At 43.3% G+C, this 23,959-nt stretch overlaps 1 protein-coding gene across 2 annotated transcripts in view; it reads right to left on the reverse strand.

The window, feature by feature from the left end:
* Nucleotides 1-23,959, reverse strand: part of RIMKLB (ribosomal modification protein rimK like family member B) — a 66,493-nt gene that overhangs the window by 34,921 nt on the left and 7,613 nt on the right. For both annotated transcript variants that reach the window (XM_055002272.1, XM_055002273.1), the window contains one exon: nucleotides 6,718-6,937. In XM_055002272.1, coding sequence (XP_054858247.1) covers nucleotides 6,718-6,892 — 175 coding nt within the window. In that variant the 5' untranslated portion in view covers nucleotides 6,893-6,937. The remainder of the gene's footprint in view (nucleotides 1-6,717; nucleotides 6,938-23,959) is intronic.

A 23,959-nucleotide genomic window follows, 5' to 3' on the forward strand; every position in this document is an offset into this window, starting at 1 on the left:
CGGCTTAAACATGCTCAGGCTGCACCCAGCTTGCCTCTCTCGCCCTGACTAAATATTTTCTCTCCACTCTCAGTCCAAAACTGCCTTCACTCCGCCCACCCTCTCAGTCATCAGCCAATCATCTCCCTCACTCATCCCTCTCTTTCACCCCCACTCTTCATCTGAACCACACCAAGCATTTAAAGACACACACACACACACACACACACACACACACACACTCTCTTACTTAAAATCATAAACAATTAAGGAATAAAGGAAGATGCAGAAGAACATAAACATTTTAAACCAGAAGGTTAAAAGTTACATCTTTAAAAAGTGAAGCTTGTGGGAAAGTGAAACTATTCCTCAAACAAGCATAATCTTAAGACAAAAACACTCTGCCCAAGCCGCAGCCAGGGGCATGTACGAGAAAGTCAGTCAAAACATCAGACTCCCCTTGGCTTTTTGCCAGTTTCCTTCTCAGGAAATTCTACCCACAAACTGTGCTTAGAAGAGCCACAGCTAGCATATCCAAGAGTTGCATGTAGCTCCTGAGCCAGCGCATCACTGACATAAAGGCTGCAATCCTAAGGACACCTTCCTGGGAGTAAGCCCCACTAAATAATACTAGACTTACTTCCAAGTAGACCTGCTTTGGACTGCTCCCAAAATAATGCTAATGATACTGAGAATACCAGTCAGTGTATATATAACACTAACTAGGCTGGCTCCTGTGTCGATGGAGCAAAACCAAGATACCCAGAGACAAGTGAAGAATCTCCACATAAGTATGCAGGAAAATATTACTTTGTACATTAATAAAAAAAATAATAAAATAAACCACTACTTCCTTTCTCACAATTCAGACTGACAGGATGCCGCCAGAGGGCCAGATAATATTTAGCCTGTCTACATGGTACCATCCTGAGAGAGAGACACTGCAGTGATGAACCCTCGCTGAAAGTGGTGGCTTATAAATAGTGCTGTTTTGCTTGCACAGTGCAGAAGAGTTTAGAGGTGTGGACCCTAAAAAAAATCCAGGTGATCCGGATCCGTATTTAGTTCAAGATAAAAAAAACTGGGATTCCTGACATCTGGGTCAGATTCTCTGATCTGGACTGGAGAATCCCAGATTTAACTGGCCATTATTCCTTATGCAGAATAATGTCTGTGGGGGCAGAGAGCAATTTAAAGGGCTCCCCCGTCCCACAGAGTGGCACAGAGCTTGGTGGCTGCATGCATGCTCTCCTGCTGCCGCCACAGCAAGCAGTTTAAAGGGCTCTGCAGCTGCCTGTTGCGGTCGGATAATCCAGCCAAAACAGATCTGATCTAGGGATCAACCCGGGAAACCAGAAAAGGTCAGATTATACTGAATCAGTATAAATCCAGCTTTAACAGCCAGTTCCTTAAACCAGATTGCACACTCCTACTAGAGTTACTCCAAGCTGCCTCCCTGGATCCCAGCCATGCCACTCCTTTCAAGGATGAACCAATCATGGGGAACATCCCCTCGCCACTGTGACCACCTGAGAGTTCTCAATTGCAGCAAAGCTGTGGTGGCTACAAATAATGGTGGTCAAGGGTGTCTAGTCACGAGCCTTAAATACATCTAACAATGGAAACCATGCTTAGCTATTTCACTACAGGTTTACTCCTACAAAGAATTCATCCAAAATAATCGCTCAGAATTGCCAATATTTAATACCATCCCATTCATTTGAGATGGCAGGGTTAAACGTGGAAAATTTTACATAATTTTTATAGTTTAGATTACCCAACCGCAGTCTGCTATTTTTTTAAAAAAAATTTGCCTGGCTCTCTTGGTCTTCTGCCTACTGCCCTGCCTTTGACACTAGTGAGGTCATAACTCTGGCTCCCCTTCTTCATGTCATCTGACTGTGATATGGGGCGTTTTAAGTTTAGATGGAACCCGGAAGCAGGGGCAGAGCCCCCTCACAGCATGCCTGAGTGAACGCCAAGCTTCTACAGGCCTAATCCACTCTCATCCAGACCTCATTTCTACTGGACTGATCCTAATTCAACAGCATTGTGTGTATCTCCATCTTTGAGGCATCCTTGGAGACTGTTTGGGGTTATTTCAAGCTGGCAGGAAAAAGAAACAACAGCATGAATGCTAAGCTGGCTGCACAGGCTAAATCCAAAATGGCTGCCAAACACAACAAAGAGGTTGTTGTTCCTGCTGTTCCTGGTATCTTATATACTAAGATATGCAATTCAATATTCCTGATTAAAAATGTATTTGATATATTCGGCATACCCGGATAAATCCAGATATATTCGGGTATATCAAACGCTGGATTCTCAAATATATCCAAATTATTCAGGTTTATACGGAAATCACCTCACCAGCCATTTTAAAGCTGGTTGGCTTCCCCCTCCCCCCCCATGCTTCCCCTGCCCCCAAGCAGCAGGGGGAAGGAGGGAGTGAAGCAGAAGGAAGAGGGGTGAGTGAGAGAGTAAATAATAGGAATTCTTCAATGGAAGTCTTTTTCTAATTCTTACAATAACATAAAAGTAAATCTGGCTTACAGGAGACTGATGCTACAGCAGTGGTGGTGATAACAGCCAGAAGAGTTTGGAAGGAGACCCCAAGGGCTCTCCCAGGGTTGGCTAACATGACTAGTCAAAAAGATTTTGTCAAACAGCTACTCAAATATTGGTCAAGTATTTTAAAACATTAACTTTATAACAGCAATAAAAATACTTTAACCCCAGCAGATTTGATACGTGTTACGTGTTAATCACTCATATAGTTATTATGAAAAGAAAAAGGAAATTAACGTTCACTTTTAATCTTCAACCATTTTAAATAAGGTTTCTATAAATGTGAAAGATTCTTTGAACATCTGTTCTTTCTGGATTTTATCCTGAACATCAGGATCAACTTACAGTAACGTTTTAAAAAGATGAAACTAAAACAGAAATAAAGCAACGTAACAGCCAGATTAAAATACAAAAGTCAGTTTTTATAAGCAGTTGTACTAAATGTTGATTTTATCCTTTAAAGCCCTACATGGCTTAGGACTAGTTATCTGAATGATCATCTTCTCCTGTACTTCCTGCCCCGGAGGTAAGATCTCAGAGAGAGGCCCTCCTGACTGTCCCATGAACCAAAGAAGTTTGGCTGGTAGATACATGGCCTTTTCGGTGGCACTGCCATGATAGTGGAACTATCTCCCCAGGGAGGTGTGCCCGGCCCCCTCATTTTCTATCTTCAGAAGGCATCCAAAGACTATTTTATTTAGGAAAGCTTTTCCTTAACCACAAGTTAAGCCTTGGCACTGATTGACAATAATAAAATTGGTTAGTCAATTTAAAGACACATCTAAACACTTCTAGCCCCTAGAAAGTAGGGCTCACTGTTTAGTTCCCATAATTCTATAATCAGCTGAAATGGATCCATCTCCTGACAACAGACAATAAATGAAGTGACGGTGATTTGGAATGCCTTAAAGATTATCAACTCCTGTGATTTCATCATTAATTTAAGTAATTTAATTTAATTTAAGTAATGTAATTAATTTTCCCATGGTTTTTGGAGTTCTGACCAATTCTATGTACAGTTGGCAGGAACTACCAGGCACTAAGCCTGGTACTTTTTGTGCTTGATATGATGCAACCTAACCATCTCGTGCAACTGGGTTCCTATTGGAAAATGATGCCTCCAGACTCCCAAACATTTTTGTTAACTCTTCTCTTAAACCTCCATACAGTTTTACTACTTCTGATGCAAAGGTGCCTTCAACTATCTAGGCTGGTTTGAAAACTAGTTGTGGAAGATGCTCTGAATCACAGTCGACACAATGTCACAATGTTTGCATAAGAATATCAGCAAGAATCACTGGGAAAAGCTTGTTTGTTAAGTGATACAAAATTATCTGGAAAGAAGCAGAGAATGAAGCCAAAGGGAGCCTGGTGAAAAATAACATGGCCATAAGCAGTTTTTCTTTTTCCTAATCCTACAAAGAAAGTCATTCTATCCAAGTAGCACCTGGCACAGTAAAAGCTAGAAACAGTTTCTTCCTTCCCAGCAACAACTTTAATGTCTACTGGATCTTAATCCGCCTACTGCAGTATTAGAGTACACGGCCTCTTCCTAGAACCTCTTGAGAAGAAACAGGCTCTGGATTTCACAAACTTTGGTAATAACTAAACAAACAAATCTTCCAAAGCGGAAAACAATAGCTATGCCACATACGGAAATGTGGACTGAACAATGTTAGACCTTGCAGTCAAAGGAAGACTTGCCTTTAATAGACAAGAAACACAATGCGAAATATCATGACATTTGGTCTGAATTTATTTGGAAATTGTGTATGGTATGGCATTAGCTGGTTGCTTCAGGGATGAGCAAGAGTTTTCTGGGACTGTCTCCAACTAGCTGTGGAAGAATCCTCATTTGGGGGCTGGGGGCTGGCTCATCCTGTCTCAGGGAGCTTGTTTCATCAGAACTGCTTCATGCAGACTGCTAAAATCCCAACCGAGGAGGCAAGTCTGATGCCAGCAGCAGTGCTGGCCAAGGGCAGAGCCACCGTGGACTCATCCCAAGTTTTGGCAGGCCACTCACTGGCGGCAGCACCTCACACCAAAGGCAGGGTTGTTCATTTGAAAAGAAATAAGCAAAAGTTGGCATCTTTGATTACTTTTGTCTAAGTTTTAAAATATATAGAATTTTTGAAAAGAATTAGAATGGGCAGGAATACTTGGTAAGCACCTTGAGGCATCTATTGATGGAGTTCACCTAAGCCAGCCGCTTACCAGTTGCGTGGCCAGGGTAAATGGTGTGGACATTCCTTTAGAGCTAGACTGTACTCAGCTAAACCCGAGCTGCTGTACAGCAAGGAGGCATGTCGGCAGAGCTCAGCAGACAATTATGTGCAGGAAACAAGGCGCCAAAAATGTTGTTCTTGCCACTCAATCATAGATTTTTTTTAAAAAGTTAGATGTCAGCAACTGTATAAACATCCAGGGAACCTAGCAATCAAGTGCCTGAAATAGGTCCAGCCTCAACTTAGCTGATCAGCAACCAACAACTATTAGAGGAGCATGGAAGCTTCAAGTTTATTTTAAGCCATTTGCTTGGTATCTGTGGGAAGTGTAAAGAAACTGACCAGACAAAAGAGGCAGGCCTGCCTTGACCAGGATCTGTAAGAATTGTGTGTAAATGATATGTTGAGAGCATTTCCCCAGAGCCTGCTTTGCAATACAGGTGCTGCTAATTAGACTGACCTAGCCCTGCTGCCTTTCCCAGGAGCAGTGTGAGGCATGCTCATTACAAGGCTGTGAGACATAGCTGCAGAACATTAACATGTGTGTCACTGCAGGGCACTCGTTGGTTACCAAGATCTTCCTTAGTTGCTAGAGCTTTGGGCATAAAATGCAAACGTCACCTATGGATTCTGCTCCTACCTCTTGCTCTCAGCATCTGCTTTTAGCCGTGCTTTGTTCTGTGAGTCCTCTTTGAGGCCCTCTTGGATTACAACTGTTTTGTTGCCTTGGATTCTGAAACTTGTTTTTGACTAAGAACGCTGTATTATACCTGCATGGTACAATCATGGCTCAAAATAGAAAAGACTCTGCCAGGATATGTATATCTTGATTGTTTTATCTAACCTAAACCAGTGCCCCAGGCCAGATTTAGCTCAGATTTTGGTAATCCTTTTTGTGGAGACTACTCTCAGGTAAAGTTTGGTAAAGTCAAAGGCTTGTTCTTCCTCAGCCTCTATGCCAGGACTGTTGGAGAAATGGTAGCAGCCTACTTACCCCGCACTGGGCTCAGGAGTGTTCTGTAGGATTGGGACTTTGACCTCAAGTTCTGGTGACTCCCCTTGGACCTATGGGGATCTGTTTATTTCTTATGATCCCTCTACATAGTGGCAGCATTTGGGATACAACTGAAGCCTTGAATCTTGTTTTACTGGGACAGTGTTTGTGCTTTGTGGGTCTGTGCGCACGGAGAAATAGTTTGTTATTTGTCAGTCAGTGAATATGGATCCTGACAGAGTTTTGCCTGAAACTATGCTGGAAGAGGTGGGGTCCCTTTCAGAGCTTGGAGCCCCAGCATCCAGACCTCTCTGTGATTGAGTGGATCAAGCCCCGATTCCCTGAGACAAGAGATACCAACCTTCAGTGGCAGTGCTGACCCTTTGAGAAGTTTAGAAACAGCAGAACATGTTCCTGTAGTTCCAGAGGCAAAGCCAGAATGGCAAAAGCCAGACCAGTCTATGGGTGCAAAAGTGAAAGACCACACCAGATTTTCTGAGATGTAAGAATCATTTCCAGATAAACTGTTAATTTTGCTTTTTCTGGCCATCAATATCCCACGAATTTAAGCATAGGCAAATGACAGGACTACTGGAACCTTTCTGTAATGATGCAGATTATTTACAAGAAAGAATTCACATGATATGAACTTATGACATAATGGTTTAAGAGCACACACATTCTCTCAGGAACTGAAGTTCTTGCATCACCAACAAAGTAGAAAGAGAAATAAAGCAAGAATTCATCAAGAGCTACATTAATGTGCATTCCCCACTGCAACTCCAGCCAAAGTATAACCAACAGGTGTAGCATGATGTTCCACGCTCCTACTCGGGGCAATTCAAAACGTTTTGAGATTATGCCAGATAAGCAACTGTAACCAAGGATCACCGCTGGGATATTCACATTCCCTCCCAATTAGGCATCTTTCCATTCCATCCTTATTCTTACCCAAGTTTCCTTGCTCAATTGTCAAGACCACTTCATCCATCACCAAAGCCCGAAAGTCCAGGTCCTCTTCACAACACTTGGTTTTAAGCGCCCTCAGGATTTCCTGCTGGGGGTAGTCTTCCCTGATACGGCGATCAGTCAAAAACCACAGCCTGGGCGCAATGGAGCTACACATCTTGAAAGAGTTCCACTGACTTTAGGCTTCCTTGGAATGCGCGGTCTAGAAAGTGAAAGCAGAAAACTTAGCACACAAAAATGTTGGTCTTCCTCATCTCCTATTCTTTTATGAAAATGAAATCCTGCCCGCAAGTCATAGTTGACTTATGGTAACCCTCCCCCCAGAAGGGTTTTCATGGTAAGAGATAACATGTTACAGATACGTCTACTCAATCTAAGGGTGTGGCTATATTAATACATAAACGTATCTCTTTTCAGATTCAAGAAGTATTAACAGACCCAACGGGTCGCTTTATTATTTTCATAGAATCATAGAGTTGGAAGGGGCCATACAGACCATCTAGTCCAACCCCCTGCCCAGTGCAGGATCAGCCTAAAGCATTTTGGTAGTGAAAAGCATTGTTAAGCATGTTATGGTTATAATTAATGTATACGGTCCAAATGTGGATCATCCAGATACGTTTCATCAATGTTTCAGTAACTCGGTAGATCTCAGGTATGATTATTTGTTAATGGTGGGAGATTTTAATAAAATACAGCTTTAGATCTAAGCACACCTCCACATAAGGAACATTCATTGGTGAGATCTACGCTTAAAGCCTATATGGCTGAACTAGGTTTGATTGATCCTTAACACACACAACACCCAAAGGACAGAGACTATACCTTTATTTCTTCTTTACATCACAACTGTTTTTGACCAGATTATTTTCTTTGTTTCAGATGTGTTGATGCCTCAGATTAAAGCATGTGATACACATGTAATTGTTATTTCTGATCATACCCCTATTTCATTAATTCTTCTGTTTTCTGATTGGGTTAGACCACCAAGCTTATGGCGTCTTAACATCTCTCTGTTCAATGCCGAAACTTTTAAACCGATGATGGCTGAGCTTGCAGAGTATTTTAATATTAAACGAAGAACTGCAAGTACTCATGTTACTGAATGGGAAACTTGTAAAGCCTTTATCAAAGGAAGGATTACTACATATGCGTCTCACAAGAAGAAGCTTAGAGAAAGGGAAGAAATCAACATGAAAAATAAGTTGAAATATTTGTTAACTTTTTTTGCTACATCTCCCAATCTAGATCTTTATCAAGAGTTGCAAAAAGTTAAATATGAATTGAATAATATATTCTCAATGAAACAGAACATGCTTTGATGTGTTTGTGCCAGTCATACTGGGAAGAGGAGAGCGAGCTGGCAGATTTTGGCCCATTATTTTAAGGCAGTGAAAGCACAAGAATTATATTCCTATGATTGAGGATAAAGGGAATATAATGCATAAAATAAATTTGCAGTTTCAAAAGTTTTACTCTAAATTGTATAGTCAGGGCAAAGAACTATCAGGAAAAAGTGTGGAAACATTTTTTCTCACCTTGATCTTCCATATTTAGATATAGCTCAGCAACAGCTACTTGCTGAATCTTTGCATATGGATGAAATTAAGGCTGTGATAATGAATATGAGCACTGGTAAACCTCCAGGACCAGATGGGTTCCCTATTGAATGGTATAAAACCTTTTCATATTTTTACATTATAAAATTATATCAATTATATCAATGAGATTTTTAATCTATATATATATATATATATATATAAAGACAAGTGTCCTGACTGACTCATCATCGCCCAGCCCAAACCTCTGGACCTAGAAACATGAAATTTGGAGAGAACATTCCTTTCATGATGTAAACCAACTAAGAAGGGATTTTAAGAAAATCATCCCCTAAAGGGGTAAAAAGGGGGTAAAATGTGTTTTTTCCATAGTGATACAGCTTCCCTGTGTGGCCGGCAGGCTGTTGCCTGCTTGCCACCACCTCCCACCAACTTGGCCACTCTTCCCTGATTGGACCAGCCTTTCAAGATCATTTGAATATGTGGTCTGATTGGGCCTCACCCCAACATTCTAAACGGTATGCAGTTGCTACTGGGAATCACTGAATGTGTCCGGAGGTAAAATGCACCTCCCAGTCTTCCCCTACTAGGGTTGCCAATCTCCCTGTGGGGCATGGCTTTCCTGTGTGGCGGCAGGCTCCTGCCTGCTCACCCCCCACCCCTATGCCTGATTGGTCAGCTGTGGAAGTCTGTGTTCTGAGGTAAAAATCAAGTAAAGGAAACTATAGACAGATGAAGAAAGACAGTACAAGACTCCTGAAAAGGGATTTTATATAAAAGTCAGTATGGCAACTGAGTTTTTAAATGTTCATGGGGAGATAATGTACGACCTTTCTAGAGGCCATTTCAATGCAAACTTCTCACATGAACCTGCTGAAGTGCCCAACACACCACCCCTCCCTCACTTCAACTCCACCTCACAACTCTCACAGCCATAATCTCTTACTGCTCCCAAGAAGCCGCCTGGCAGACATCGTGCAAGATACATCAACACTAAAAGGGGGAAGCAACTCAGAGATGTGGCAAAGAAATATGCACATTGTACTCCTGTGGTACACCGGGCAGCAGTGGCCAAGTACCAGCAAGATCAACCCGAGGTGCACAGAGCGACAAAGTCTCTCTATGGGCCAAGCAATCCTAGAAGATGAGTAGAGAGGCTCTCACTTCCATGGAAGGTCAAGGCTCACTCAGGCATGGCCTATGATCCTTCACTACCTTCAAGCTGCTTCTTAACCTCATCCATGCAAAAACACCCCTGTTCATCATCTCAAAACAAAGCAACATGGCCCAAGTGCTGTGGAACTGTACGCTCATTGTCTGGGATGAGAGCACGATGGTGCACAAAGGGTGTTTTGAGGTACTGAGCATAACCCTCAAAGATGTCAGGGGCAATGAGAGAGTGATGGGGGGAGTCACTGTGCTGCTGGATGGAGACTTCTGGCAGACTCTGCCAGTAGTCCCAAGGGGAACTTGAGCTGACGAGGTTGTTGTGTGTGTCAAGGTGTCGAATCTGTGGCCCCTCATCAGGAAACTCTCACTAAGAAAGAACATGAGGGTTCACTTCAGAGATGAGGTATCCACTGGGGAATCTGCACACCTAACAGCCACAATATACCCTGATATCTCCACTATCACGAAGAAGTCCATGGACTGTCTGTGCAAGCATGCCATTCTGACCCCCAAGAATGACAAGGCTGCCATCATTAATGAAACACAACTTAACTCCCTTGAAGGGGCAGAAATGGAGTACAAAATCTGTGGACTCAGTGGTGCAAATGGATGATGTGGTCCACTACCCTGTGGAGTTCCTCAACACGCTAAACGCTCCGGGCTTCCCAGCCCACAAGCTTCTCCTCAAAGTGGGGGCTCCAGTGATGCTATGCTGGAACTTCAACCCACCCAAACTCTGCAATGGCACCAGACTGCAATTGGAAGCCCTCACAGGAACATCATCGAGGCCACGTTGTTCACCGGTAGTGCTCGCGGGGAGTCGGTGTTCATACCACGCATACCACTAACATCAGACAACCTCTTCAAGTTCAAGAGACTCAAGGTCTGCTTTGCTATGACGATCAACCAAGTCAGACACTGAAGGTAGCAGGAATTGACTTGTAGGAGGACTGCTTCTCACATGGGCAGTTCTATGAGGCCTGCTGCAGTTAGCTCACCCAGCAGCCTGGTGATCCTAGCACCTGAGGGGAAAACCACTAACGTGGTCTACAAAGAGGTCCTTCAGCAGAAAAAAATTGGTTGTATGTATTTTTCACTTTATTTATTGTGCTACAACCTTTTCTTTTTAAAAATCTCTTCAATAAATGTTACATTTCGAAATTCACTTCATCAGTTTTCGGCATCAACACATTTCACTTTATTTGAACACCTTTGCGAAGCTCGGGTACTATGCTATTATACTACAAAACCAACCAAAAAAAACACAACCCACAAAGAAAAAAATGTTACATACCCATAAATATTATAACTAGATTTTACCAAGAGATATTATTGTGCAATTAGTGACAAAGAGAATGCAGGAAGAGATACTTAAAAGGCATTTTGAAAAACCCTTAATAAAGGAGGGGAGCAGAATTAAGATCATGAAAGAAGTCCCAAAACGGATTCTCCAAGTGCGGAAAAAATATAGGGAACTGACCCAGAAACTAAGAGACAAAGACATCAGATATAGATGGGAAATTCCAGAAGGTCTAAGCTTTTATTACAAAGCCTTGAGAATTATCATCAAAACAAAGGAGCAAATGGAAAAGATTTTACAAAGAAAATTTAGATGGAGAATAAATGAAGATTTATTACAAAATCAGGAAAATTTGAAGTATTTGAAAGACGAAACTAAGCAATTTTTTGTAACAAATAACAACAATGAAGTCTCAATACAGATGGTATGGGATACCTATAAGGCCGTAATGAGAGGAAATTTAACCTTACTTAACAGTAAGGGTAAGAAAAGAAAGCAGGAGAAATGGCAAGAAATTCAAGAAAAAATATATAAAAAAGAACAACAATTGAAGAAGAGACCAGGAAAAAAGTCGATTATACAGGAAATTAAAATATTGCAGGATCAAATAACAGCCATTAGTAATAAAGAGCTAGAATGGAAGTTAAAGGCATTAAAGGAGCAAATAATCCAGGAAAGTATTTAGCCTGGCAACTGAAAAAAAGGAAATGAAAATTATTAATACAATAATGGAAGAAGGTAAAGAATTGAAAGATCATCAACTAATTAAGCGTGCGTTCTTTAAATACTATGCTAAATTATTTCAAAAGAAATCTGTGAATGTACAAGAGATAGATGGGTATTTAAGGAATGCCCACTTACCAAAGCTACCAGAAGAGATGAAAACAGAGACTGAATGCTCCAATAACAGAAGAAGAAGTCATACAGGCAATTGAAGCGGCTAAGATTGGGAAAGCACCAGGACCTGATGGGATCACAGCTAAATTTTATAAAGTAATGAAGGAGGACCTAGTACCGATTTTAAAAAATGTAATGAACGATATGCTTCAAGGAAAGGGTCTCCCAGATACATGGAATGAAGCTAGTATTGCACTGATCCCAAAAGAAAGCCAAGATTTGACAGAGTTGAAAAATTATAGACCCATATCGCTTATAAATAATGACTACAAAATAATGGCAAGAATACTGGCGGATAGGCTCAAAATATGGTTAATGGACTTTATAGATGAAGATCAGGCTGGATTTTTACCAACTAGGCAGTTAAAAGACAATTTGAGAGTAGTGATAAATGCTATTGAATATTATGATAAGTGACCTGATAAGGAAGTTGGCCTTTTCTTTGTGGATGCAGAGAAGGCCTTTGACAATTTGAACTGGGATTTTATGTTCGCAACTATGGAGAAGATGGATCTAGGTAATGAATTTATACAAGCAGTGAAAACAATTTATAACTTACAAAGGGCAACAATATATGTTAATGACGACCTGACAGAGAAGTTGGAAATAAGGAAAGGAACCAGACAAGGATGTCCACTATCGCCGCTTTTGTTTGTGATGGTCTTAGAAGTATTATTGAGGAGGATTAGAGAAGATGATAGTATAAAAGGAATAAAAATAAATGGATCCTCCAACAAATTGAGAGCATTTGCAGACGATGTGATGTTTATAGTGGAAGACCCTTTACAAACCTTGCCAAGACTGCTGGACAAAATAAAGGAGTTTGGAGATTTGGCGGGTTTCTACATAAACAAAAAGAAGTCAAAAATAATAACTAAAAATATGACTAAGAAGAAACAACAAGAATTAAGTGAATTAACAAACTGCAAAGTGGTACACAGAACTAAGTATTTGGGGACAGAGCTGACAGCTAAGAATATAGACTTGTTTAAGAATAACTATGAAAAGCTGTGGACTCAAATTGAAAGAGACATGATAAAATGGAATAAATTAAATTTGTCGTGGTTAGGTCGAATTGCCACAATTAAAATGAATGTACTGCCCAGAGTGATGTTTTTAATGCAAACAATTCCAATTGTGAAAGATAAGAAACAATTTGAAAAATGGCAGAGGAAGATACCAGAATTTGTCTGGGCAGGAAAGAAACCAAGAGTCAAGATGAAAGTTCTTTGTGACGCTAAGGAAAGAGGAGGAATGCAGTTACCTGATCTAAGACTTTATCATGAAGCGGTATGTTTGGTGTGGCTAAAAGAATGGGTGTTTTTGACCAATCGTAAGTTATTAACATTGGAAGGACATAATAAAGTATTTGGATGGCACGCATATATGTGGTACGGGAAGCATAATATGGATGCAATGTTTCAGCACCACTACCTTAGAAGAAATCTACTGTCAACCTGGCTGAAGTACAAGAAATTTATAGAGCTAAAGAAACCACTTTGGATTGTTCCAGTTGAAGTAATCAACCCAAATATGGAATATCAGGGAAAGGAATGGCTTACCCTCAAAGAATTAACAGTATTAGAAAATGATGGGCTGAGACTTAAGCGAAATGAGGAGTTGCCATTTAAATATGGTTGGTTACAATATAGACAAATTAAAGATTTATTTGATTCAGAACATAGAAAGAATGGTTTTAGAATTAAAAATTCAGAACTAGAGGAACTATTATTGGGGGATAATAGTAAAGCAGTATCTAAAATGTTTAAGTTGTTATTGAAGTGGTTTACAGAAGAGGAAACAGTCAAGGTGCAAATGGTAAAGTGGGCCATAAACTGTAATAAGGAAATAGCGATGGAAGAATGGGAACAACTATGGAAAAATACCTTAAAAATATCAACTTGTACCAGTATTAAAGAGAACGGTTATAAAATGCTGTATAGATGGTACTTAACACCGAAAAAATTAGCTATAGCTAACAAACAGTTATCGAATAAATGTTGGAAATGTAAGGAGCATGAAGGTTCTCTATTTCGTATGTGGTGGACTTGCCAAAAGGCTAGAGACTTGTGGTCTAGAATATGTGCTGAGATGTCTTTGATATTACAATATAATGTTGCTAAAAATCCAGAAATGTTATTACTATCTTTACATTTAGAAGATGTTAATAGAAATGATAAGATATTGTTGTATTATATGATAGTAGCAGCAAGAATTTTATATGCTCAATATTGGAAAAAAGAAGTAGTACCGAATATTGAAGAATGGACAAGGAAGCTCTTGTACATGGCCGAAATGGACAAATTAACTAGAAATTTGAAAGAGCAAGATCCAGAAATTTTTTTGGAAGACTGGAAGAAGTTTAAGAAATATTTGGAAAAGAAATGCGATGTTAAAGGACAATTGTGGTCTTTGGAGGGATTTTAAATTTTATTAAGTAAGACTTTAACGAAGGGAATATATATAAGATCTCTACCATGGGTAACATAATGTAATTGTATTATAGTGAAATAATAATCTCTATGAATAAATGGGGGGTTTGAGTGTTGTTGGAAGTCAATAGAGAAAAGGGGGAGGGGAGGGGTGGGGTTATATATTTAGAAAGGTTTAATTTGGATAAGTTGTATGCATTAACCAACTATTTTATATCACCTCATCCAATAAAATCTATTTAAAAAAAATATTATAACTGGATTTAAAGTAGTTACAATGCCGTAGCAAAGCACCGGTATCAAGCTAGTCTGGTATATTGCCTGCATCACTGTCATTCCAAAGCCAGGCAAAGACTACACTCAATGTGCAAACTTTTGACCTATTTCTTTGATGAATGTGGACACTAAAACATTAACCACTGTCCCCGCTAACAAACTTCAAAACATTATTAGCACTTTGGTATTTGTAGACCAGGTAGGATTTATACAAAGTAGGTAAAGATCTGATAATCATAGATTGGTTGCTGATCTGATTGCATTAAACAGAGATCTGATCAAATTGCTATTCTTTCACTTGATGCTGAAAAGGAATTTGACAAAATATATTGGCAATTTATTTTCTCTACATTGATTACATTTGACTTTCCTCATGAATTTTTGAAATGGATTAGAATTCTGTATCCATCCCCTAGATCTCGGGTAGAGACCAATAGCATTTTTTCTGCACCATTTATTCTGGAAAGAGGTACTAGAGAAGGTTGTCCTTTTTCTCCCCTCATTTTTGATTTATGTTCAGAACTTCTGCCTTGGGCTATTAGATAAAGTAATAATATACATGGCTTTATTCATAAATTTTTAGAATTGGAAATTATTTTATATGCAGATGATCTTTTATTATTTATTTCCGAACCTCAGTCTTCCATTCCTGAATTAATAAGTTTGATTAATAATTTTGGGGTCTGGTTATTTGATTAACTGGACAAAATCAGAATTGATGCCATTGGGAGACAATATATCACAGACTGTAATTATTGAGGGATATTTTCAATGTTGTCCAGATATCTTGGAATATTGATCCCAAGGAATGGACACGATTTCATGGAATTTTAATAAACTGATCTCGGATATATCCTTGCATTTGGTCAGATGAGCAACCCTAAACTTGTCATTATTAAGTAAAGTAAATACACACAAAATGAATATTATACCTCAAATTATATACGTTATGCATACAATCCTCTTTTATATACCTTGTATATACCATTCATTGGCAGCGCATTCCTAACTGGGGTGGGGAAAGTGAGTAGGAACCGAACTAAGGCCTGCAACGGCGCATCTGGTCCTTACATCCACGTAAGTGGCCCTCCGCCAGTGCTGGGATGCGGCGCTGCCCCGCTGGCGGGCCGGCACCGCCGCAAGCAACAGGCGGCCGGGCGGAGGCGGAGGAGCGGCGTAGAGCCCTGCGCCGGCGCAGGGGGGGTGGGGAGGAGGGCGGGGCCAGAATTAGTCCACTCCCTAAGCCCCTCCAGAAGCGGGAATGCCCACAGCGGCGCAAAAGAACTACGCCACGGAAGAAGAAGGCGTAGCCCATAGGTGCCCATGGAACGGCGAAAAACCGGCCCCCCTCCAAGCGCCCAGCCCCGCCCCCGTGGCCTAATGAGAACTATCCTGGGGACCAATCAGCGTGTGCGGCCGGCATGGACGAGCCCCCCTCCCCACATCCAATCATCCGCGACTGCGCCCTACAAAACATCCGGGCAGCGCCACCCAAACCCCTCAGGCTCTGTCCCTCTGTCCATGTGCTGCATGGCGTGGCCTCTTTGAACACCGAGCGGGGGAGACGGCATTCACGGTGGCGGGCACGGAATGCACTTGGGGGACTTTGTGAAAAAGTGGGGGAACTTCCTGTCAAAGGGAAAAAGTGCAAATGTCTGGCTAACTCCCCTTTTACCCTGGCAGGAAGAACAACTCAACATCTGGACTCATGCAAACTAGTCGCCTCTAACTAAGCGCAAACAAATTAACCCTTCCGTGGCAGAAGGGAATGACACTTGGCGAACTAACTGCAGCCACTCCTGTTTCCTTGTAGGTATCCTGACTCTGGAGTTCCCACCTAGTCATGAGTGACGGAGCGTTGACAGGTGAGGAGGAGGTGGGGGGATGGGGGACCCGTTCTGCAGATTAGTGCTAACTGCCCCTCCATCTGAACACACCTGCTCACTTGCTGCTTCGGGCAAGGCCCAGCAGAGGTGGGGAGCGATCATGGCCGGCCCTGCCCGCCCCAGAGGCAGCTGCCCCGAAAACTACTTGTGACCAGGTGTCTGTAACGACCAGCTCATTCCCTCCCTTAAAGGTAAAGGCTTCCCAAGGCCGAGTGCATCCTCGCCAGACCATCATGCATCAGCTGTTCGCTGCTGCCCTCGACTATGTGCACCTGCTCAGATGGCGGAGTGTGGGGCTTGCCGCGCCAGTGGAACGAGGCGAAGCCCACATGTGTCTTTTTCTCCCACAGGCACATCCAGGGCATGGCTGCTCTCCCGCGCCCCGCCCTCCCCAAACATCCATGACGGGCAGTTGGCTGCAGCCCAGGAAGCAGTATCGCGCCGCGGCCTGCATCTCAGCCTCACCCCTCGAAGCGGAAAGGAGGGCTGTGTGGAATGCTCTGGCTCCCTTGCTAGCCTAAAAACAAGCCTGCTTTTTCCAGTGCAATAAAACGAGTTGAAAAACTACCTTCTGTGTCTGCGTGCCTGATTTTGTCCCAAGCCCCTCCCCCAACACCCCCGTCACATATTTCCACCTGCACATCACTACAAATGTATCTGACAGACCCCGTTCTGCCTCCCTGCCCCCTCCCTCCCCTCACTGTAATGTCAGGCAGAGGATTGGGGCCGGAGCTGCGGGCCGGGCATGTCTGCGGGGAGGGGGGAGCTACCGAGGGTGTGCAATCCCTGGTAGGGTGAGCAGCTGGCATCTGATAAGCCAGGGAGAGGGTTGCCGGGGTGGGGCGCTGCCAGGGGGCGGGAGATTCCAGGGGAAATGGTCTGCTCACTCGAACCCCAGCCCCATCAGTGAAGAAGCTAGGGTGGCAGCATGCGGATGCCATATCCCAGGCAGGAGGTCCTGCGCGCCCGGGGAGGGTCGCTCCCCTTCCAGCCGCAGCCGCAGCAACACAGTCCCATGAGCGGTCGCTCATGCGGTCGTCCCATGAGTGGTCGCCTCCCAGAGTGGGTCCGCCCCCCTGCATCAGCCCCATTGGTCATTCTGACCGCCCCGCGGCATCCCGCCTCACATCCAATCCTGCGGGGCGGTTGCCAGGCTCCCGGGCCAACACGGTGTGGTTGTTGGGAGGGGCGGGGTGCGTCCGAGGCTGCGAGTGGCTCCACCCTGACCCGGCGCTGTCTTCTGCTTTCAGCATCTGGGGCCGCTTGCGTTGCCCTGCCGGGGCATGGGAGTCACTCCTAGGCCACCGGCCCCACCAATCCTTCAGGGGAGGCAGCAGGCCCCGCCCACAGGGGCAGCGGAGGAGTGCACCAACCGCGCAAAGTGGCCAAAACGCGGGAGCCCGAGGCCCCCGGCTTGCAGCCACCGTGCGCCCCCCCCCCGGGCCATGCAGGCTGGGCGGCCAACCAAGACCCCGGGAGGCCTCCCCCCACTGGCAAGTTCCATGAGCACCCCAGAGCAGGGCGGCATGCCAGGCAGGGCAGGTGCGGTAGGGCAGTTTGGGAGACATGCCATATCCCCCCCCCCTCTTGGAAGGGATGCGCTGTCAATGCAGGGCTGGTCATGTGCTCATGGTGCCAGACCACGGATGGCAGGATATGGCTGGCAGATATCTGGATTACTGCAAGAAGGCACGGGTCCATGGGCAGATGAGCTTTATTCCCAGACCCGCGGCACGCCGTAGGCACAGGCCCAAGGGGTCGGCAAGGATGCACCTCAGCAGCACAGCATCCTCGGAAGGGACGAGGGCCCAGGGGCCATAAGGAACCATCCACTGTAGCCCCCTCCCCTCCAACCCACAGGTCTGAGCCGGGACGGCTCTGCTGAACCTATCCATGGCTTATGCAGCTGCCAGACAGAAGATAGGGAATTGTTACATTTCAGACCCTCCAAGGTCATGCCGGCGAGCTGTGTAGTTCGGTGGGCAGCACAGAAACACAATTCCCACAGCAGTCTCGGCTGCATGGAGGGCAACGAGTGGCGGGAGCAGTGGGCTGCCAGGCTCAGGCCCCAGCTGATTGCCAAGGCAGCCGGGAATGACCTCCTGGCAGATGAGGGTGCGATGACTGCACGGCCGGTGTACCTGGAGGAGCTCTCCCCGGCCGTGCCTCCCCATGGCCCCTCGATGCCCTACCCTTCCTACATGCCTCCCCTTCCTCACATCTGCTGGGGGGGGTGGGATGGTATAATAATACTGTTTTCTGTGCAACGGGCGTCTGTGGTCTTTGCCTTGGGATGGGGACAGGGGCGGGCCCGCTGCGTCTGCCTGTTGGTGGCAGCCTCAGGCCAACCCTCCCCTTCGGTGCCACTTGGTGGCTGTTCCCTGCTGCTGGGACCGCCTGCTGCCCTGGATTCCTCATGGCAGGGCGCCTGCCCGTCCCATGCCAACATCTCTGGATGCGGCCGCCACGGACTTGACACTGCATTGGGCACATGGGGGAGAGGCTCCTCAGACCACGCCCACCCCTCTCCTTCCCAACTGCGAGCCCCGCCCAACACACGGGCCGAGGCAGTCTGCTGGCATGGGCGCGGTTTGCCTGTTGCTCTGGGGCCTGGCTGGGATCGCGTGCTGCCCATTGGCTGTGCCTTTCCTGGCCCCTCCCCCTGCCGTTTGTCAGGAACAGCACCCTTTGGCTGCGCCTGGCGGCGGCCACACATCAGCCCCGCCCACAACACTTTCTGGTTCTCCCAATTTGCATTTCTGCGCCGCCGCCACCCGCCGCCCTTTGCTGGCATAGGATCCGGCCTGGCACCGCCGCCGCTCCGCCTGTGCAGCCACGCCGGCGTTGGGGCTGGCCATAGGATTGCGCAGGAAATGTATACTTTGTTTCAGAAATTTATGTATGATTCAACACCACCCAAGATTTCTTTAAAGAGGATGCAACTTTCAATTAATGAAGGAAGATTTGGACTTCCAGACCCTAGAGCTTATCATCAGACATATTTGTTATCATGTACAAATTACTGAGATCCCTCCCCTCAATTGGAGTATCCATCTTGGGCTCTTTTGGAAGCCTCCTTTTTGGAACCACTTCTTAAGTAGAATGCATTAGGGTCTACTTATGTTAAAACGGATTTTCTTCCTCCAACAATTTCTAGAGCTAGAGAAGTATATTGCAACAATATCAATCTGACCTGTTCTCACTTGCTAAATTAAGATTATACTTAAATCTAGACTTAAAAATTGGGAAGAAATCTTTCTTATGGAAGGCTTAGCCAGATAAGGAAATTTTTACTTTAGATCAATTGATAGGTAATGATTAGTTCTTGTCATTTTTCCAACTGAGGTCTAAATATGATTTGCCAACTTCTGCTGAATGGCAATATTTTCAATTTCAACATTTGTTGGTGTCCAAATATGGTCCAGTAGCTTTGAGTGTTTCAGAATTTCCTCCACTTTTGGAGTTTCTTATTGAATCAGTATAGAAAGTGAAACCTACAATATTTGTATATAAATATTTGAGGTCAATTAATAAATATGATAGGGAGCCCTGTGGCGCAGAGTGGTAAGCTGCAGTACTGCAGTCCAAGCTCTGCTCACGTCCTGAGTTCAATCCTGGCAGAAGCCAGGTTCAGGTAACAGGCTCAAGGTTAACTCAGCCTTCCATCCTTCCGAGGTCAGTAAAATGAGTACCCAGTTTCCTGGGGTAAAGTGTAGATGACTGGGGAAGGCAATGGCAAATCACCCCATAAAAAGTCTGCCAAGAAAACATTGTGATGTGACGTCCCCCCCATGGGTCAGTAATGACTCGGTGCTTGCACAGGGGACTACCTTTACCTAATAAATATGATACACACAGCCTTAGAGATGAATGGAGTAACAATCTGGGGTGTCCAGTTTTGTTAAAGCAATGGGATAAGGCTTTAAGCCATATACCTGTCGCTACTATGAATCTTAAGTTACAACTTATTCTGCAAAAATGTATGTTTAGGGTATATCAGACACCACAGTATCTTTTTACTAAAGGTTTAAGCACAGTGTCTAACTGTTGGCAATGTAATTCACAAAATGCATCTCTTAAGCATATGCTTTCGTCATATTTAGTCATTCAGCCCTTTTGGAAAGAAGTTATTAGTCATATTAATTTTGTGTTAGAAAACTCATTAACTTTTGAGGGCGTTAATGTAGTATTAAACTACTTGTCTGTCTCTTGGAATCTAACCAAAGGTCAACAGAAATGGATCCTCCATGCCCTTACAGTTGCTAAAAGACATACTTCAACACTGAAAAAAGACAAAATATCACTTCCTATAAAACACTGGATTGAGACTATAAACTTATCAACATTTGAATGTATCACATACAGAAGGCAATTGCTTGTGGACTTATTTTTAGATATTTGGAGATCATTTAAAGATACCTACATATAGATTTGCCAATTGTGTTTTTGTAGCCAGCAGTTTTTCCTTTCATTTGCTTTTTTATTCTGTTTTGCACTAATAAAATAATTTAAAGAAAATAAAAAAATTGAGGCACCTACTACTTTCAGCAATCATTCTATCATAATATCTCAAAGTATTTCTCAATGGAAGTACAAAAGGTTGGATCCAATGAGTTACTCCACTGGTGAAATAGGCAGGGACCACTAAAAAGCATTGTTTGAGATCATGGGTCATGCATGGAAAAAGGCTACATGGAATAGAGACTGGAATAAGGAGTGGGACTGGCTAAGATAGAGCAGAAGCCGCTTGTTTAACTTTTTGGTGTTTGAATACTGCTTGGTCGCCCCTGAGGAAGCATCCGTTGTGAAACCGCCATTAGTCGGGCGGAACATCGGACATTCCTTCCAGAGCTACGACGCTTTGCACACTGAATATGTATTGGATTGGAAGGGAGTGCTTGAGAATTGTGGTCTAATTTCCTCCAGGATATTGACCTTGATAACCCTGGAATTGTGGCATTTTGGCCTTATGTTGACCAGTGGAACTACTTATAGTATATATGGGTATCGTTATACCCGGCTGTATTCTCTGGTTGTCCGTTGCTATGAGAATTTACTGGCATAGGATATTTTTGTATTATACATGAGTATTGCTTGATATATGTATTGAATGACATTTTGTATATAAGTAATGAATTGGAGGTATATTAGCACTTTAATAGTTAAAATACATATCTATTGAAGTAGATTGGGAGATTTCTTTGTTTTTGTAGCTTCACAGTATCTCCCCTTAGTGCCTTTTCTTGTACTGCTGTTTGGATTATAGAATACCTTTTGGTTGTGATGGGAACAACCAAGGTTGCCCCTACTTTTATTTATATACAGGCAGCAATATTTCTGTTATAGCTTTAATAAAATTGCAAGAAAGAGTGAATAGGTTAGGATTAGGTTTTATAGTAGTCATTAAAATACAAAAACTGGGGAAGGCCGAAAAATGAGTCTGGCTGGCTCCTAAAGCGAAAGAAAATTTGTCATGGCCTACTCAAATGATTAGAGAAATATAGCAACAGGACTACTGAGTGGGTCTCATTGATGGCCCCATCTCCATCCTACTCTAAAGAATACGGGCCAAGAAGCTCTCTCAGAACTCTGTGTCAGCCTATATATCGTACAATATCAGGTCAACTAGCATTGCTCCACAATCTGGTCCTTGTGCAGTGGTTCTCAAACTTTCTGAGAAGCAAATAGCTTCAAAACTGATGTTGAGTTTTCAGTGGTCACCTGCCAAATAACTTCACATTGCTTTTTTGGGGTTTTCTCCTAGTCCCTTGATATACTGCAATTAAGGTCTTGCACTTCACATGCACCAAAATGGAAGGCAGATGCTAAAGACAAGAATATTGAGTGACTAGTGGAAGTGTATATGTGAGTATAATTGCAACTAATATTGTTAATTATTGTCTTATATGTATAAAACTAATTATATGATGGATCTCTTAGGCTTGGACTGTGATATAACGACTGCCAGGATGAAGAGATGAAACGGGCGGATTGCTGGCTTCCCGTCGCAGTTGTGTATCTATTCTTCTCTGCTGCTTCTCATTGTCATCATATGAGACCATATACACTGTTTCTTTAAAGGAATTTATTGCACTGAAGACCTTCTTGCATTGTTATACCATAAACTTATTGGGACTTTGGTGATTACTGTATAGACCTCTGGTCAATTCTAGGCACATAGCACTTTAATACTGCACAGGAATTCTTGTTGAATTATATTTGAATTACTTTATATGATGCTTTGCCCTTTGTAATCACCCACCCTGTATGTCTGTATATATTGTTTCTTTTGTTTAAGTTGACTGGAATATTGCTTTAAATTTGATTGACTTACAATCGAAACATTTATGCGTTAGATTTCACGGCCTGTTTGCTTTTTTTCTGTATATTACTGTGATACTCTCTACTTGTGTACTAGCAAGGCAGCAGTGGCAAGCTTCTCCAGGTCTGTCTGCATCAATTGTGCTGCTACCTCTGTTACTTAAACTGCCCGTTGTCTGTTTATAGGGTTGCTAAACAACTCAAAATGGCAGCCACATTCTCACAACATAGCATCACGAGATCACATTTTTCCTTCAGTAAATTTGTGTTTGGGTAACCTTTCAAAGTCCTCTAATTTCTTTCAATGTTTGGATTTTCCCGCAATTTTATTTGTAAAATCTCACCTATCTGATAATGGCCTCATTTTTTGATCTGTACTCTGAGCCCATTATCCATAATTACATGTATTGATAATTCCCATGTACACTGTAAGACACACACAACGTACCTTCAAAGATACATTTATTGTTGAACATGTTAATTCTGGCACAAGTATATTATCTGGTGATAAATTATTAAAGACTTCAGCATTTGCAATAAATTTACTTTTATATCAAAATATACCATCAGTCCTATCTGTACGTGGTTTGTTAGATATTTATTATAGCCTGAGTTGATCATGGCACTAGTTGTTTTATACTGTTTTTATGGTTTTTAGATATGTATATGGTTTTAATTGTATACTACATGTTTTTAGCTGCCCTGAGCCCATTCGCGGGGAGGGCAGGGTATAAATTTGATAAAATAAAATTTAAAAATATCGTGACTGTCCAAATACCTTTCATTACTACGAAATTCGTTTTCTACTTTCTATTTTGTTTTCTTCCTACCTCTCCGATGGCAAATATTAAGATGTATGTGCTGTACCCTATATAGCAAGGGTGGGGAATGTCCGGCCCGTGGGCTGGATACGGCCTGCAAAATCATTTGGTCTGGCCCACAGGGCCAGTGTGTCCATTGAGGCAGAGCCAGCAGCCACCTCGAGCGCAGCTCTCTGAAGGAGGCACTGTGGCCCATGCTGGCCCCCAACGACCCCCTGGCCTGACCCGGCACCAGCTCCCCAGGCCGTGCAGTGCAGAAGCAACCAGGCAGCGCCGCGGGATGCACGGCGCAGAAGCAATCAGGCTGTGCCTATTGCTTGGTGCGCTTGGTGGGTCAATCAGGCTGTGCCTATTGCTTGGTGTGCTTGGTGGATACTGGACATTGGGAAGGTCAGTTTGTAGCCCCTCAAAGTAGCTTCCAGCAGACATTCCAGTTTTTGTCACTGTCCCTGCCAATTATAGAGCTCCTATTCTAGCCCATCCAGCCAGGAAAAGGGCCAGCCCCTCAAAGTAACTGCCAGCAGACACTCCCGTTTTTGCTACTGTGAAAATGACAGGAAAG

Source organism: Eublepharis macularius, chromosome 18, assembly GCF_028583425.1.
Source record: "Eublepharis macularius isolate TG4126 chromosome 18, MPM_Emac_v1.0, whole genome shotgun sequence".
In the NCBI taxonomy this organism is placed as follows: domain Eukaryota; kingdom Metazoa; phylum Chordata; class Lepidosauria; order Squamata; family Eublepharidae; genus Eublepharis; species Eublepharis macularius.